The 14,265-nt window shown below is 37.5% G+C and overlaps 2 protein-coding genes across 6 annotated transcripts in view; both read left to right on the top strand.

Annotated features, from left to right (window-relative positions):
* The window catches only part of FAM135A (family with sequence similarity 135, member A), a 70,335-nt gene extending 60,586 nt beyond the window's left edge, over window positions 1-9,749 (top strand). For 3 of the 5 annotated variants that reach the window (XM_010565790.1, XM_010565788.1, XM_010565791.1), the window contains 3 exons: window positions 1,002-1,112; window positions 8,287-8,400; window positions 9,159-9,749. In XM_010565790.1, coding sequence (XP_010564092.1) covers window positions 1,002-1,112; window positions 8,287-8,400; window positions 9,159-9,364 — 431 coding nt within the window. In that variant the 3' untranslated portion in view covers window positions 9,365-9,749. The remainder of the gene's footprint in view (window positions 1-1,001; window positions 1,113-8,286; window positions 8,401-9,158) is intronic. The other 2 variants (XR_774246.1, XR_774245.1) reach the window with 1 other exon arrangement.
* Window positions 9,750-14,131: 4,382 nt separating this feature from the next.
* Window positions 14,132-14,265, top strand: part of LOC104830717 (chromosome unknown open reading frame, human C6orf57) — a 5,938-nt gene continuing 5,804 nt past the window's right edge. Inside the window, exon 1 of the mRNA XM_010565828.1 lies at window positions 14,132-14,136. Within this exon, the coding sequence (XP_010564130.1) occupies window positions 14,132-14,136 (5 nt within the window). The remainder of the gene's footprint in view (window positions 14,137-14,265) is intronic.

Here is a 14,265-nt window from a genome sequence, read left to right as displayed (position 1 = left end):
ATCACCCAAAAGCATTAGTATTACTTTGCTTTTAGAAATTGCAGTTTCCCAGGATACAAAGAGGCAGGGCTGTTTGCTTATTTATATAATCACCAGCAAATGACGTTCAGTTAACTAAGGTTAAAGTTATCAAAGTATAATCCAGAATATATTAACTGAAAAAATAAGGATTTCTGGAATATTTAATCTCTTTTATAGTTGAAGACTGTACAAAATGCCCTTTTCATATAATAGTCTTCCTCTACATTTCACTCTCTAAGATTTTGGAAAATACTGCGATAATAATAAGTAATGGGTATTGAAGTCTAAATGACCATAGTGTATGTGTACATTATTAACTGCCAATAAATTGCTATTTAAAAGATAACTATTTCTCTGAAAGTTGAATCAACACATAAAGACATTCTTGAGGCTATGAGGGCTTGGTTGCCTGCTCTTTTGCTTGACGAGGGAGGTAAGATTTCCTGAAAAGCCAGTTAGCCAGCTAGCTCATTGACTAATAAAGAGGGTTCAGCATCAAAGAAAATGTTATACTATGGTATTCCTCTGAGAAAATTCTGCTTCCTTTTTTCAAGTTATATTTAATTAATTTGATGGTTTTATAAAGTTACTTTTAGAAATCTGAGAAGTAATGCTCGTTGTTTAGTGCTACATATTTGAACATCAAAATGTTTTAATATTCTGGAAAGTATTGAAATAGAGCTTGTATATTGCCTCATAGCTAACATATTCATGTGTTCTCACTTTTTGCAAGTATAGTTATTTTTTGTAGGCAGGTGTGTACATAAGTGGAAATAACAGCCTTCATGCTTTATTATATATATAGACAGGAAATAATAATCAGCAAAAATTTAAATTTTTTCTGGACATGACAATGCTGACATAAAAAATAAAATTAACATCTGAGAGGCTGAATTTATGGACTTTACATATTTTACTTATGTTAATTAGTTTTCATATGTTATTGTGGATCTATACTCATGTTGTACCTAACAATGCAGGACTGTGGTTTATGCAGAAATGGAAGAAGTCTGGTTCTTTATTGCAATTGACATGTCGAGACCATTCGGATCCACGACAAACATTCTTATACAAACTTAGTAAAAAAGCAGGTAAGCTTTGTTAATACTTACTGACTTTTAAAGGCCACTGTATATAAATGTGAATAGGAAACCTAAAAAAAAAATAATTGTTTCCAACAAGCTCTTGTTTAAGTTTATTTAAGAGTTACTTTGGCTTTAGTCCTGTATTCTTCAAGTAAAATAAACAGTAAACCATTTTTATTGCAGAGGTGGACCATTACTTTGAGACTTTCCTTCCTAACTAATAAGCAGAAGTTCTGAGTGCAGCCACTATACTGATACATATATGTACATATATCAGCCTCCTCTTGAGCCACTGAAGCTAGTGATTTCAGTGTGATGAGTCAAGTACATATACATTCATTTAGGATTACTTGTTTCTGTGTCTTTCTTATCTATTCTATAAATGTAAAATTCTGCTTTAAAGGTTTTGCTGACTAGTATTTTATTACCTCATTAAGATGGTCTGGGAAAACAAAAACTCATTTTGATAAAGGAAGGAGAAGTTGTACTTAGCATGATAGCTAAAACCCAGGTTGGATTACTCACATGATATCATTCATACAGTTTTCTCTGGTTTGAATATTCTTATTTCAGCTGTTGGCTGAGCGCCAGTTTTGCCAGTGGATAATGTGCCTGTTGGGGGTAGTTTCCATTAAGCGTTATAAAGTTATTGAGGATTCATCTGACAGGTATTTCTAAATGCCTGTCAGCCAGGCAATTGTGGAGCCAGAGATGCTCATGGTGTTTTGTGAAAAATCTGGGCACGTTTGTCCATCAAAATATTTGTAGGTTGTCACAGCTGAAATTTTGTTGAGAGCAAAGCAGTACAAAGATACAGGCAGGAAAAGACTGACATCAAGCTCTTGAGATGTTTGAATATAAAACTTACAGGACTTGGAAGATGCAGAAGAGAATAAGGAGCAAAAAGAAGAACCATGGATAAGATATGAATGTTGATCAAAAACTGATTTTAGAAAAAATTGAGACTTTTTTTCCCCTTCTGTTCAAAATCTACTATCACAAAGTGATTTTGTTGCTGATAAGGTAATATGTAATGCTGAACTGGTATTCAAAGGTGAACTGTGAAGTTAAAAATTACTGGAGCAGCTGGACCACCATCAACTGAAGTGCTCTCAATCTAGCTTTGCAGTCTTTTAAAAATAAGTGTTTGATCCTAAACAGAAGTTACAAGCTTCTGAGAAGTTACGCAATGGATGCTGGGTAAGACTGTGGGACCTGTGTTATGGAGATAATCAGATTAATTTATCAGTTGGCTTTAAAGAACTTGGTATTCCTTGTTTTTATGTGTATATATCTCAGCATGACTAGAGACACTGTTATTTGAGTATTGTTGCCTATTCTAGAAATATGACGTATTTTCTTATGACAGGCCCCTACGACAGGCTTTTTGAAAGACCTGGATAGCATTGTCTTAAGAGTCACGACATGCGTTTCAGTCTTTGTTCCCCATAAACTGTAGAAGGAGCCTAAAAGTCATAGCTCTCAGTTTCCTCTTTCTACCTTCTTACTGAAGAGATGGAGAAAGCTGTATCATGGGCCACAGCCTTATACGCTGTCTTGTTTCCAGGTCCTTCAACTTGAGCTTGTCAGTCACCTGAAACAACATTAACTGAAGACTCTGGACGTAGATCCCAATTTGATATAAATTGTGATTGATCATTTGCAATTAAGAACTTGGCGAGTAGACTGACTCCGAAACTTTGAACAGAACTCGTTCTCCTATAACGAATAATGATGTGTGTTAGAAGCATGGCTTACTGAGATGGGCTTCCATAAAACAAACCTCAAAATGCTGTTTTCTGTCCTGGTTGTGAATTGTTCACTCACTGGCGGGAGTGCTTCCTGCAACAAATTTTGGGCCTGCAAGCTTTTCTGCCTCAGCTTTAGTTCTGAGCTTTTTTTTAAGTCCCATTTCTCAGCTCTGGAACGTGCCCACATTAGCACTCAGGAATGCATTCAGAAGCAAGTCTCTTCATGATCCCTGTTTACTTCAGAACACAATGAATGAGCTTTAGCAGCCAACGCACGTTGCATCCACAGGATCAGACTAGAGCTAGTCCAAAGTAAACTCTCCTGAAAATGGCATTATGATGGATGAGGGATTCTTAATACCGACAGGTTTGCTTTGCAGTTCTGTTACTCTTATGCCAGAGTTCACAAATGTGAATGTACAGGCATAGTCTCTTCCAGGATGGTTTTGTACTTACATAGGTAGGCTTAGATTCATATCTCTTAGTACTTCCACAGGTCTTGATTAGCGGAATTCTGATGTACTTGTTTCTTGCCTTACCTCCCCCTTTAAAAATGTGCATTTTCCTAATCTCTGAAAGGAGGAAAAGGCGTTCATTTTGGTTTTTGTTTATGTCTGTGTTAACAACAGATCAGCAGTGAATAAGCATGGTTGACATTTTGTTCTTTGAGATGTGTGTTATGTACAGGATGTCAGCTTAGCTTGCTTGGTGCTGTTTGGCTTTGTGGAGGGAAAAAGCATTTCAGCTCTTGACGTGAGGGGGTGCCTGTTTATAACTCATGATGAGGATGAGACTAGAATTGAAATAGCATCCCTATTGGTAGCATGGCATGGAGACTAACCTAATCAGTTCTGCTAAGAGCAAGGACTTCCCAGCCCTTGGTAGCTCTGTTCCAACAATGTTAGAAGAATCTGGTAGGTTCTATAGCATCTGGAGCCAAGTTCTTTAAAGTAAAATCTTCAAGGTGCAGTTTGAGCTGACATGGAAGTCTTGAGCTGATGTAAATCTAGCTCCCTAATCGGTCTTCTTGTGGGACTGCAGCTGAAAGTCTGAGCTTCCTTGCATCTGTATTGTAGCATCTTAATGTGAGACCTCAGCTGACTCAGGATCTCAGTGTTTGAATTTTGGCTCTGTATGTGATGTGTTAACTTCGCAAAGCAGTGTGGAAGACCAACTGCAGGAGGTGGCTGCCTTCCAGGGCATAATTTTTGAAGTCCTTATTTCTAGACTGCATTTATGCCAAAGCTTCCAGATCCCTATTTCCAAACAAGTATGTAAATGGACAGAATTGTAGAAGGCGTTGGGAGTATTGTACCTGGACAAAACTGAGACGTTGCCTTCAAGTGAAAGCAACCAGGTATGACTCTGAGCTACCTGATCTAATGTTAAAGTTGGCCCTGCTTTGAGCAAGTGGGTAGGATCAGATGATCTCCAAAGGTCCCTTCCAACAAAAAACACTCTATTCTAGTATTCTGTGAGTAGTATATTCCTAAGGAAAATGGCAGCTTACTAATGGAATCAGATTGTTGTACTCTTTAATAAGTGATTTTGATGTGATTATGCTCAAGAATTCTGTGGTATCCACAGTGAATACTGTCCATTGCAAATAATTGAAGCCTTGTTTTGAATTAAAGGGGTGGTATGGAATTTTGTCATCCTTTTTGTCATACAAGTCTCAGAGAGTATCAACAGCCCATTGTACCAGTGGCTCCATCTCACATTCCCTACTTGGATGTTGGCTATAGCTAGAGGACAGACTTAACCTCTGATTCTGGCGCCTAAATGTATATAAAAAAATATTCTTCTGTGATTGCAGTTAGTTATGAGTTACCAGGTCTCTACACCTGCTGTTCCAGACACATTTTTCCACTTGACATACTATTTGGAAAAATTGTTCATGAATTTATAGATACCACTAATTCAATAATGACTAATGCTGTTATTCAGAATTTGCTGATGGACATGAATGGCACAATGGTTAAATGATAGCAATTGTGCTCTCTGTGTATGCATAAATTCACTTTTACTGAGATTGAAGTTCCATTAGGTGATAAGGATCATTATAAAAATTTGGAAAGCCCATTAAAGGTTCGTTACTACAGGAAAGAACGTTCTGTTATATGGGACAAAGCTTGTTATTTCAGCAGTGATCTTTCACTTGGATTGTTCTTTTCCAAGCTATCTCAAGTCCTGTTGAAAAATTTAATCAATACTTTCTAGTTAATGACAAAATCAGTGTTTTTTGTAGGGCTCTGCAAAAATGAGTGATCTATTCAGTAGATGATGTGATGAGTTCAAATGTATTTTGTTCTGATAGAATTAGGTTTTAATATTCCAGCATTTTTGCCTAGCTACAACAATCTGGGAATGTTTGCCTGATTAGATTTTGGAGTTGGTTTCTTAATTCAGCAGCTGAAAATCTTGCTGCACAAGAAAAAATGGTTCATTAATTACTTAGACTAATTTTAAGCTTGGGATTTTTTTTTAATACTTACAGTATGCGTGACAGATCTTGTATTATGTGTGGTGTGGGAAAACAAAGATGTGGATCATAGGAATTAACTGCGCTGTGTCCTTGTTCACAATTTATTCCTGAATTTTTAATTTAATTAAAGGCAGAATTTATTTAAAGTCTAGGAACTAAGTGAAAGAACAACATGTAAAGATGACTGGTGGGCCAGTTTTCACTGCTATATGAAAGACTGTGATAAGTTGCTTCTTTGTCCACAAGTACACTTAATTTAGGCAGCACAGTTTAGCACTGCACACTTCCATGTTAGAGATCACTCTCTGCCTGTGTTGTGAGTAGTCCCGTAGCCTGTCTGGAGAGCAGAAAGGATGCTGTTGAACACCATGCAGTTCCTTCTCATTGACAAAAGGTTTGAGTTATCTCATGTTGTAGAAATCCAAGGGGTTGCTAGGCTCTGTACATTTATATACACCATTTTGACTCCTCTCTTTCCCATCCATATAGTCATATGTGGTCTATGTATATCACATGAACCATGTCAGAATAAACAACTTCAAGACATAAGACTTGGACTTTTTTCTTCAAAATAGGCACAAAGAGCCGTCCAGAGAAAAACTACCCAAGAATAGTTAAACAATAAAACTCATGCTTATTAAATACCCTGTATGCCTTCTTTGCACCAACTGAAGAGTTCCCTCAAACGCTTTTTTGTAATGAAATATTCCTGATATTTATCATGCCTAAAATGAAGGGAAGCCCAAGACGTTATTTTATAAACCGGAATATAAAGCATAAAAATGACTCACTGTGACCAAAAGGGGATGCCTAATTTATTAGACTGTCATGTCCTAAGCCTGTTTTTTGGGTTTTTGGTTTGTTTGGGTTTTTATTATATAGCATATGAGGATGAAGAGAGTCTGTTTAAATGTTGATTGATATAGACTGATGTTCCTCTAAAAATTCCCCAGGATATCTCTTCCTTCTTCAGGTTGATTAAAAGACCTAGGCAGACCACTTCCTTTGTACCTTTTACATGAATGCTAATGGATATTTCTCTAGGGGAAGTGCATATCAAAACAAACTTAATACAAGATAGACAGAGTCCCAAGGAATTTACAAAACTATTACAGATTAGCCTGCAGAGAATTCCTGTCCTTGATTTATTCCAAATGCATTCTTTTCAACTCAGTACAAAGTTTTGGAACTGGCATCTGCATCTTCATGTAATACTTGCTGCAGTCATTTTTCATCAGATGTCAAATAAAATACTCCAGTGATTTAGCTGATCTTTGGAGACAGTGTTGTTTTTCAGTGGGCACAGGCAAAAAAAAAAAAGAAAAGCCAAACAGATTTTCTATTTGAAGAGGACTGGAATCAGGATTTAGTTTGGATGCACTGTATGTTTTTATAGATTTACAGAATTTTTTTTGTTTTTCAATTTTCCTGTGAAATCTGGGAAGGTATGTTTACTTTTTCACATGCTAAAGTTGTTCAGCATTGTTTCTGTAACTGACTTGATTTGGAGATGTAGCCTTCATCACATGGAGTGTACAAAATATTGAAAACTAGGAAACAGCCTCTGAAAAAAGGAAAGATTTTTCACTTTGGGCTCCATTGATGGCTTTAGGAACAGGTATATATTAATACTTAGTATGTATTCAGTCTGAACAAAACAGGGAAACTAAATCCAGAACTTTGTCCTGGCAGTATAGCTTCTGCAAAGCAGATAGCAAATAATTTCTTTTTCCTACACAGTCGGATCTCTCTCTTCCCCCCCTCCAAATGAAAGAGAAGTTTGATTTGTGGAGGTTGACACAGAAAATGTTTGCTGCAGATTCCAGAAGCACCTTTGAAGAATGACTTTGTTTGCAGTATTTCTGTAATTCTCAGAATGGACTAAGGACATTCCATAAATTAAAACCCAACAGTTACAGGATCTGACCATTATTCTCTGGAAATGAAAAGTCAGGCTAATAGCACCAGTGTAAAACTCATTAGCACCGGTGCAAAAAGTTGGATCAAATCTACCAGTGATAAGATGTAAGCACCTGACACCTAGGAGATTGCCAGAGAGCCATTCAGGCTGCTTTTCAGTATAGCTTACCTTTACATACACGTAAACTGTTCGAGCATTTTCTGGTTTTGCCTAACAGTTGCCTTTGTATTTAACTGTAGATGGCTATGATATTCAGAAGGGGCTGTTCCAAGGCAAAGGCAACCTATTTTCCTAAAAATGCTCCATTGTATTTGGCCTAAAGCAGGTGGGCACCATCAGAAATCTGCTGAAGCGTTTTCAAGAAAATGTAACAATTAAATGTCTTAAGGACTGTAACTCCATCATTACTGGGGGTTCCTACCTTTGCATCATCTTACTATTAAAAAGCTTGTCCAAGAAAGAGGAAGTCTGGGTTTAATTATAAAGGTTTAACTATATTTGGGGAGTTGTGTTGGGTGGACCTCGCACCTGTGCTTGAGCTGGCCAAACTTTACAGGGAGGTGGTGCCTAATACAGACACACTAGGTGGGCTATATTGGGTACTCGTTGGTGCTAGGCATTAATCCTGGTGCAGCTGGGCTGTTGACAGACACATCAGTGAAGACAAGGCACCATCCATCTTCAGGTTCCTTTAAGCAATGCGGAGGCTTTACTCCCTTCTGTCAGGCAGAAACCAACCACTTTATTCACAAGAGGCAAGACAAAGGTTTGAACCAAACTCTGTTTAAATGGGAAACATCACAATTGGGTCAAGCCCATATGTATTAAAATATGTACAGAGGAAAGGCTGGTACCCAACATCTCATTATTCTGTAGCACTACCTATTGTAATTGATTTTTCTGCCTTTTTGTGCAAGATCTTGTAATAGATTGGTGCCAGATTTCAGCTGTAAAATGTTTAATTGTTCTGTAGTAATTTCCAAGGGATTGGTTATAATAGATACCTTTTCTCTTTTCCTGTAGGTCTTCATTACTTCAAAAACATTGTGTTGGTAGGATCTCTGCAGGATCGTTATGTTCCTTATCACTCCGCTCGCATTGAGATGTGTAAAACAGCTTTAAAGGATAAACAATCAGGTAATAAATATCCTGCAAAATAAGCAGATCACTTGGGTTAAACTTCACAGGTCTCAGATTCATCCCATTTAATTTTGGGCGCTTAGCTGCGGCACCTCTGTGACGCCTTTAGACACTCTGGGCTTACTTTGTAGTAATTGAGAGAGAAAATCCATGTGGGAGCTGAATTGCTTTCTGGATCTGTCCTGTTCTATGACATCCAGAAGGAGATGAGACTGAATAAATTTCTAGCTTACAGACTTTGCTGAAGGTTAGCTGGGATGAACACAGACCCTAATGTGTTACTCCATGAAGAGGGAGGACAAATAGCTTTGATTTTTGAGGACATCCAGCTGCAGCATCGAGCACGTGGGCTGTATTTAGTTGAGGCTTAATACTAGCACTGAAAGAAAAGGTAGTTTTCCCATTTTCAGTGATGGTTGGTAGTTGTATTTACTGTTGAGACATCGCAGCACAACTGCATTCTAGCGTTGTATATTGACAAATAAATACCTTTTATGTAGTGCCATCACATAAACCAATACTGATGAGCACAGTCTGACTATAAACGTACAAATACTAAAATGCATAGCTTAAAATTATTTTTCCAATGTTTCTGGTGAAAATAAACTTCCTATACATTCTGTCTTCACAGAACAACAGCATAACACATATCATTACCTCTCTTACTCTGAAACATATTTGTTTTGAGTTCAAGGTCAAAGAACTGTATTTGTTTCTGGTGATTCACACAGTACAACTTTTCTTTTCCTCTACAGGACCAATTTATGCTGAAATGATCCAGAATCTGCTTCTGCCAGTTCTTCAAAATAAGGAATGTAATTTGGTTCGTTATAATGTAATTAATGCATTACCCAATACAGCAGATTCTCTCATCGGGAGAGCTGCACACATTGCTGTTCTTGATTCAGAAATATTTTTAGAAAAATTCTTTCTTGTTGCTGCCCTAAAATATTTTCAGTAGAGAAAAGCATTGTAAGAGACTTGGTTATTACCTCATTAACAGAAGAATCAAATAATGTGTGGTATTAAAGTATAGCTGCAGCTGTATTTTAAGAGATATTTATACTTTTTATATGGAAGATAATTTATATCATCCACACTTAGGGCTTTTTAACATCAACTTTACTTTCTAGGTAATGTGGCTGTGCAATATTTTTTTATTTTGTTCTTTTTACTTTTCTATTACTTTTTCTTAATTTTGGGTACCTAATTATTTGGAGATTAAAGCACAGTGTGTACTTTTGGTTTGTTTATTATTGACTCTTAGACTACAGAAGTCAATGTTATGTGGCTACATTTTAAAAGAGGCTTTAGATGCCAAAATAAATTGGATTTTAAAATTCTAATAAGGTCTTACACGTTCAGTTGTCGTATTTTAGCACTGTAGGAAGTTTAACTGGAAACACAAAGAGCTGCTAAAATACTGGATATTTGGAAATTACTCTATCTGTGGGTCTCACAAAGACCGTTACCGAGTTGTCTGTTCTACAGCTTAAGAGTTTTCTACAAAATCATTATCATCATTGTTAAATATGTTATGCCTGTGGGAATATATTTTCTACTGATCTCAAAAACATGTTAGTTTACATACTCAATTTTATTACTGGAACTTTAGTTTTCAGAAGCAAATGGCAACTAAGGATTTTTGAATGTTTAATGATAGCTGCCTTCAAATAATTGGGGTTTTGCAAACTGTATTAAAATTGCTCCTTACTCTGTCAGTTCTTCAGATGAACGTGGACAGTTTTACATGGACTTCCTTGTACGTACGTAAAATAAGTAAATGTTATAAATTTCTGCAATACTTTTATGAATTTAAGCAATTTTTAAATATTGTTAAAATGTTTTATTGACTACAAAGTATTGTAAATATAAATCAATCCATCTTCAAATGGGATAATATTGTAAACTTTACCTGTTTAGTGATACAGATAAAATGTTTTTGATATACAGGAATGTTAAAGGTCTATTGACTTTCTACTGGTGCTGAATAGCATTAAGTTTGGTTTCTCCTTCCTTCCCTTTTCTCTGTTTCAAACAATAATTCACTAAAGGTGGGGGGGGAAGAGTTACATGTGCATTCACTAATTGTAATGAACATTTTTTGAAAAATATAAATTTGTTGTATAATGCATGTTTATTTTTAGCATTGTGTTATTGCATCTGGTGTTAATAAAATGAACAAATGACTCTAATGGAAGCAATTAAAGAAACCGAAATGTTCTGCTAATTACGAAAATTCTGGGGAGGCTTTTTTGTATATAATTAATAATTTTGTATTATTTGAAATGAATATAGCAATAATAGTTCATAATGAAGTGATTTTGCATTTGTTGTATAATACAGTCTTTGTAATATTTTTTTTTCTTTAGAGCTTACAAGATGCTCAAATGAGCATCTACAGTTTGACAATGTACACACTTGAAAGTATTTTATCAGAGTTGTGTTAGGCAAGTCTTTATGACACAAAGATATCTTAAATACATTCCCACTATAACAATGTCTACTTTTATTAATAATTTTTTATTATGATGGTGCTACTAAGTTCTAAATATTTAAATTATGTTCTGACATCTCAACTGTCTTTTATTTAACAGTGTTACAGTAGTTGGCCAGTGGCTGAATTTTGAATATCAGTTTAGGGAGGTAGGTCTACAAAATTTTCCTTGATTCACAATGAGTAAGTTAAACTACTCTCAGTACATAAGTATTTAGATGTTTCTGTCACTATTGAAAGATGTCTGTCGTCTTGTGTCTCTCTGGAAATCTGACAGTATAAAGCATGCTTTTGTGATTAGCAAAGCAGAAATATCCTGGCAGAAATAGCCAGATGATTCTTTTTTTTTTATAGTAGATCACATCCAGTTAAGGAGGCTTGAATTTGGTTTGTGCTTTGAGGAAAACGGATGGTGCAGGAAATCATGTGATATTTGCATGTAAGTTTATCAAGGAACAGGGCGAATTAAGAGAACGTTAAATTCATTTTCTCCTCGCTAATGTGTATTACCCAGTGCAGTCCCTGTGTGGTCTGGTAGCCCTCGAAGCCCCAAAGGAATGAGCCGTAAGACAGTAGTGAGTGGCATGATGATCCCAACATGTCCTTGAAGCATATGAAGTTCCTATTTGCAGTTGCAGACTGCGTGGTACACTTGCAGTTGCTCTATGAACAACACGTGCCATCTTGGATGTTTTGGACAACTGTGCATGTGTTGCATGGCGTATTCTCCCTACTCCCACCTATTTCTGCCTTCTATTTACTAGATAGAAATATGGACTCTTACATACGTAATTCAATGTCATCTGATGCGGTGGCAGCTATGAAGTGCTCCATCTCACCCCTTTTCTGTTTGAGTCAGGGCTTCATCTTCCTGTAGTGATAGTGACCTCTCTTTCACGCAGGTATCCTACAGCTGCTTGAAAGAGAATTATGCTGCTTACAGAACAAGAGATAAAAATTAAGGTCTTAACATTCCTTTAGAAAGCTGCCAGTCTCTTGTTTCCCTGAAGGCAGTAGGCTGCTACTGTTATTTCACAAAGCTCTCAGTGATATTATTAGAGATAGTGTCTAAACTTCTGTTTGCACATAGTGTATGTAAATTAATTCCATGGTTTGTTTGAATCTTCCATCAAAATTAAACTTTCTGATCCTATAGATCTAGAAATTGCTACTGATTTGGAAAAAGAGCTTATGTTCTACTGTGGAAATCACCAGGCTTTGCAGCAGAGCCAAGAGATTTCACATTGGGGGAAAACTTACTTTGTAACTACAGAACACCCTATGTTCCAAGCCACTTATTTGCACAGCCCTGACCAGGTGTGTTGTTAGATAACCAAGCTGCTTGACATGGTCAGAGAGGAAGAGGGGGCATTTAGGCAGAAGCAGCATGGTTGCTGCCTGGGGCAGTGCTGGTTGTGGTACTCTCCACATAGCCCCCATGGCCAGCTTACGTTCGGCTCATCTGAACTGACCTCCTGCAGAGTTTACAGTAGCTCCAGGTCTTTTATTCCCTGCTTTTTAGAGCAGCAAAGCAAAGTACAGTATCGTCTGAGTCCTCCTCACAAGGTAAGCTGCAGTGTAAGAGATAAATGATCAGTAAACAGAGGGAGGAAAACAAAAAAAGAAAACATTGCATTTAGTCACAAAGTGGAAAACTCCTGTGGCGTGTGCTACATTTGTATTTACCAATGTTCGGATTTATTACCTCAGCCAAAAGATCTAGAAATACTTAAGTCAGGAGTTAAAAGTGAATTTTGTATTTTTATAGCACTACAATAAATGAAGACTAGGGAAAAAAAAAGTTTTGAAGACCTCAGCTTACTTTTAGGTGGAAGAACAGTTCCTAATTAATCTTACATTGCTATTTCATCCTTACCATTTGAGGTTGCACATAAGCACGATTTTTCATGGATTGTGGTAAGCTGTTTAGGAATAGAGCTTACTGTTACTTGGTCTCTGCAGACAGCTTGGTATGAGTATTTTTAAGGTAAGGATTTCTTGATAGTTTTTACTGTATTGAGCACGTGCATGATAAGTTCTTGACCTTGGCATAGATCTGGTTATTTTTTCTCACTGCTTTTGGGCAGAAGAATGTTTTTTCTGCATGAGCCTCCGTTTTATTCTCTCTGATCTAGAGGCCTGGCATCTTACTGCTAGAATAAAGAAAAGGGTTTCCTATTATTTTCGGCCTCTAACGTCCAATTAACCATGTTATAAAAAGCTGATTGGGAAAATGTCACACATAAGGCAGTCAGTTAAATTTAATCACTCTCAGTGTGTAGGCATTGCCAGATGTAGAGCAATAAACTCAACGGAGCGTTGCTGCTGTTAATTTACCGAGGAGATTTGCTTTCTTAAACTCTTCAGCTGTGAACACAAAATGCTATTTTAGACTCTGATCTCCAAGAACAGCTGAGTGAAAGTTATTTTCTGCAGTTTAGTATCTGTGGACAGAGTGTTTTGAATTCTGTTTTACAGAAGAGCAAGGTTAGCTGGAGCAGTTTGAGGAGTGACAAAAAGCAAATGTTGCCATATTCAGAACATTAACTGGAGCTAATTAAGTGGAGCTCCACCCCATGAGCCCAGGTGTTAACTTATCGCATGGTTAGGTTTATACTGAGAGAGAGTAGAGAATGTTAAAAGCACCTTCATGGGGTAAACTGGGAAACTGAAAAGATGGGTTCTGAAGTCCTGTTTCAGCACTTGGGTTTGGTTGCTCAGTTTCTTGCTGCTTTCTTCCTGGGAGGGTGAATAATGCCTGTTCAAGTGCAGAAGGGGCAACATCAGGAGTATAGGACTGAGAGGGATAAAGTTTATTATTTAATAAATAATTATGATATTTAAATAATTTCCTGATAACTTTGAAGTTATACAGCGTTTCGTTTGGAAGGGCAAACACTGGGTCTGTACCTCACTATGGCATCAGCCTAAATGCTTTCATTTTTTAAGTAGTCTTTGTGTATTATTGCAACTTTTTTTTATTACTAAAAAAAAAAAAGGCTAGCGGGGCTGCACTACACATGGGGGGGGGGGGGGAAATAGGTCTTTTCAGCAGTAAACTTCACTGCAGGGAAAAGCCGAAGACGCCTTTGCTCCAGGTTTGGGGGGGGGCGGAGGGGGGAGGAAGAGGGGAGTTGTAGCTTATTTCTCGAGCGCTTCGAGGAGCCCGGAGGCACCTTCATCAACAGCTTGGCTCCCAAGGCGCCGTTCGCCGGAGAGCGGTGCGGGGGAATGCGGTTTGTTTTTAAGGCCGGTGTGAGCTGTCCTGCCCGAAACCGCCGCCCTGACTAAAACCGCGTTTCCCGCCGCTTTTCCCTCAGGCGGGCGGGCGGGCGAGCGGGGGCGGGGCTCGCGCGGCGTCCAAC

Source organism: Haliaeetus leucocephalus, unplaced genomic scaffold, assembly GCF_000737465.1.
Source record: "Haliaeetus leucocephalus isolate CR32 unplaced genomic scaffold, Haliaeetus_leucocephalus-4.0 Scaffold195, whole genome shotgun sequence".
Classification (NCBI taxonomy): domain Eukaryota; kingdom Metazoa; phylum Chordata; class Aves; order Accipitriformes; family Accipitridae; genus Haliaeetus; species Haliaeetus leucocephalus.
This window is presented reverse-complemented; position numbering and strand designations above follow the sequence as displayed.